Genomic DNA, 3,836 nt, shown 5'->3' with positions numbered 1-3,836 from the left:
GTCCCATACCTCCTGAGCAGTGGTGGATCCAATCACTAGTCGCATGACATTCTCAGTCATTGAGCCGAGCAGCCATGCCTTAACAACTTGGTCAGATCTGGACCAGCTCTCAAAATCAGGGTTGAGTATGTCTTCGACTTTGCCGTTGTTGTTGTTACGAACAGGTATCTTCTCATCAGGTGGTTTGGAAGCACCGTTGACAAAGCCAAGAAGAGATTGTGTACGAAGAAAGGATTCAAACTGTGACTTCCAGATGATGTAGTTTTGTTCGTTGAGTTTTATAGTGACGCAGTTTGAAATGTGTAAAGATGGAGAAGCATAGGGTTCCATGGTTCCTTCCATGGCTCTGATACCATGTAGAAAGAAACAGAGAAAACAGAGAAGAGAGAAAGACTACTTCTTTTATTAAGACAATCGATTATTTTAGAATACAATGCCTTGTTCCTTTATATATTAGGATACAAGAGAAGCTGAGAGTTTAACCTAGGTTCTAGGTTTTTCTATTCACTTGATGATTGTCACGTGGACTCATTGTCACCGCAGGATTCGAGAGCTGCAAATCGGTTCTTGGTCGTCATCGTCGTACGGTCTGAAGGTGTTGGTTTCTGCTTTTCTTTGTCGTGTTTCACAGGTAGCCGTTGAGCTGGAATGGGCTTTGGGAATGTATTGGGCCATGGTCCCAATAATCCTTTTTGTAAAGCTACGTCGTTTTGGTCTCTGTTCTAGGTATTGGTGCTCCTCACACACCCTTCGTCTTCTTACATGACATGGCCAGGTCATGGACAATACCTAGAATTGTTTACCAATCGGATCATATCCCAAAAAGTTGCTCACATTAACTTTCCATCGTCTTCACTTTTGGTAAAGGTAAGAATTCTCCTGTGCTAGGGTTACATATCACCGGCACCGAATTCTACATGAAGGGTTGCAACTGCAAAAACAAAAAAAAAATAAAATCCGGCTAATTAATAATTGACGAATTCTTAATTAAACCGAACCGGTTTAACCGGCTGCTATTATTCCGGTTCGATTCAGTGGTAAATTAGAATTTAGAGCTTTAGGCTTATTTTAGCGAAAGCAATTTTAAAATAGTCAGTTTTCAAGATAAAAATATATTACTTTATTTGTTATCAGTGAAACTTACAAAAGATGGATCATGCCCATAATGTAAGAGATTGAGGTTGAATTTAGACCGGTATGTCATTCGGTAACAATTTAAAGATTGTGGCTTACTCAATGAAGACTGAAGAGAGACTACTTTATAAGGCTAAAACATAAACAAAGGGCCTGGAAAAACAACCATTCAGTTCCACAGAGTTCCATTTTTACAAATGCTCTTTATTCATGATTCAGTTCACTTGTTCCTCTTGTGAGATTGGTATGGAAAAATTTGCACTTTTATCTCTGTTCTATGTATTGTCCTGTCTCCATATTTCTAAAGGACCTTATGATAAATAAATCTATGTACCTTTCTAAGTAATGTTATCCCTCTGTAGTCATTTACACAAATTGTGTATCTATCTAAACCGCCTCTATGGAGGTTTCAGAATGTTTTGACTGCGAATTCTCAGCTGAGCTTTGGCTAGCTTTGAGTTTCTTGCTGCTCTTCTCCCTAAGCATCTCTTTGATCTCTGCTTCTCTCCTATCAACAACTTTGATCAAATCCTTGAAACTTGCAGCTCTCAAACTTCTCCCTGGTCTAGAAGAAGAACCAGCTTCTTCGCTCGTCCTTTCTTCATCACTCACTTCTGGTCTTAACCTTTGGTATTGCCAGAACACTTTCCAGCAGAAGAGTGTGAGTGCAATCAACCAAACGATGCCACAGATCAAGAAGAGTCCCCAGAAACTCTGTACCGAGATTTGATAGTTTTCTGTGTCTGAAATCTGCATTGTGCATTCGTGGTCGTAGGTAAGCCATTTCTTTCGGATTCTCTCGAGTTTCCCTTCTTCGGACAGCTGCAGGATCGCAGTCGACATGTCTACAGCTAGAGGAGAGTCTCTCTGGAACGCCTGAAAATAAAGTTTAAGATCCAATGAGCAAAGTTTTGAAAAGAGACTGATCTTAAAGAATTTGAGTTTGGAGTTTACATACAAATCCCCAGCCTGTCCTGGTGAACTCCTGTCCAACTGTACGGAACTTGCAGTTGCTGTTTGACAAGAGGGCTTTAATGTAAGGAAGCTCGTCAACTATGGCTGCAACGCCACCGCCTCTAGGACCACGTTGAAGAGCAGAGAGATATTCTACTTCGTCTTTCAACAGCATGATTCTTGATGGAGCTATGTTAAGTTCATTGACCAGATATTTCCACGCGAAGCTACCGTCTTGGACTCCAATGGCTTCGTTACTTGTTATTAGACTGTCCATTCCTTCTATCCGTGATGTTAGCTGTTGAACAGTGAGGATTGAAGTGAGACTCGCAGTGTAACTCGAGTTGATGATTAGCACCACAAATAACCATATGAGTAGCACAAACCTCCCCAGCGTGCTCACTGTGTTCTCCCCTGGTGACCAAGAAAGGAAGAAGGATAAACAACTTGAGAACTTGGTTATTGAAATTTTCGTCACTTTAATGTTTATGTGTAATTGTGTACATACTGTGAGAGAAGAACATTGTTGAGAAGCTAAACCTGCAACGTTGAAGACCAGAAAGAAAGGGACAAAGCAAACCGTTAGCGCTTAAACTTAAACTTATAAAAATAAGTTTTGCGTCTATTCACTAATTATGTGGAACTAACCAGAAGACAGTAATGATTTGACGCCTAGGAGGTCCACGGAATTCTTCGTTAAAACGGTGTTCAAGAATCCAAATGACTGCTCCAACAAAGAGAAAAAGGGCGCCAGTCACAGCCCACATCTCTATAGTGAATGGCTTCAAGAACGACCAAGGACTAGACTTGGCCCCCTTCACTGGAGCTACCACCACAAGCCCTGATTCCATATATGGCTGCGTGAAATCTACAAACTTGGTTCTGTTTGTAATGATTGTAACATCTCCAACAGCTACATCGAAACTCTAGATACATAAAACAGAAAGAAAAAAACAGTAGACATGTTAGTATACTTGTTCGTGTACCTGATTGAGTAAATGAAAGAATAAGTAAGACTCACATTTGCATTAACTTCACCTATGAGGTTGTCATATGAAGGATTTCTCTTCCCGTCCCCGTATAGTACATAAGTACGTGGAACAGGATACGGAAGCAATTGAACCGCAGCTTCAAAGATGTCAATGCAATAGCCTTTAACACCAAGCGAGTTATTGTCCTTAGAAGCATAGTATTTGTAGCTCACACGGTTAGGCACCCCGATTATGAGCGGCTTTCCATTGTCAGGGAAAACCCAACCCCGAGGTGCCTTTATTACTTCCCCTGGCCATATGATCTCATTGAGACGTTGGTTTTTTGCAGATGTGTTTGAATGCTTAGAGTATAATGTCTCCGGTGGCACAACTGAGAAACCTGTATGATTCGACCAGTACCCAACCCTCTGTGGACCTGTACTTTTTATGTTTAGAACATCGTACGCTGGATTAATCCTGTCTTTCTCTGAATCAAACTCGATTTTTCCGGTCAGACCTGTATAGTTTATCTCAAGAATGGTCTGTAAAAACCTCTCCCCTTCATCGAAAACGTCAAGTGCTGATAGCTTAATGTTACTGTCGTTGGTATTTTTCAGATTAGGATCACTAGAGAAAGTCACTGTATTGCCTTGGCTGAAGAAAACATCAAGAGCACGAGCTACTAACCAAACAGAATCATAAGCATACAGCGCGTAAGAATTAAAGCCATCATCACTTCTTGAACTCTCCTTGGATCTAAAGTTTTTCCATCTTGCT

General features: G+C 40.8%; 1 protein-coding gene across 2 annotated transcripts in view; it reads right to left on the bottom strand.

Moving 5' to 3' along the window:
- LOC104786348 (glutamate receptor 3.5-like) overlaps positions 1,276 to 3,836 on the bottom strand; it is a 9,583-nt gene continuing 7,022 nt past the window's right edge. The window contains exons 3-7 of one of the 2 annotated variants that reach the window (XM_019245809.1): positions 3,110 to 3,830; positions 2,737 to 3,014; positions 2,597 to 2,628; positions 2,093 to 2,502; positions 1,276 to 2,010 (exon numbers count right to left, since the gene is read on the bottom strand). In XM_019245809.1, coding sequence (XP_019101354.1) covers positions 1,522 to 2,010; positions 2,093 to 2,502; positions 2,597 to 2,628; positions 2,737 to 3,014; positions 3,110 to 3,830 — 1,930 coding nt within the window. In that variant the 3' untranslated portion in view covers positions 1,276 to 1,521. The remainder of the gene's footprint in view (positions 2,011 to 2,092; positions 2,503 to 2,596; positions 2,629 to 2,736; positions 3,015 to 3,109; positions 3,831 to 3,836) is intronic. The other variant, XM_010511723.2, reaches the window with a different exon arrangement.

This window comes from Camelina sativa, chromosome 5 (genome assembly GCF_000633955.1).
Source record: "Camelina sativa cultivar DH55 chromosome 5, Cs, whole genome shotgun sequence".
Taxonomy (NCBI): domain Eukaryota; kingdom Viridiplantae; phylum Streptophyta; class Magnoliopsida; order Brassicales; family Brassicaceae; genus Camelina; species Camelina sativa.
This window is presented reverse-complemented; position numbering and strand designations above follow the sequence as displayed.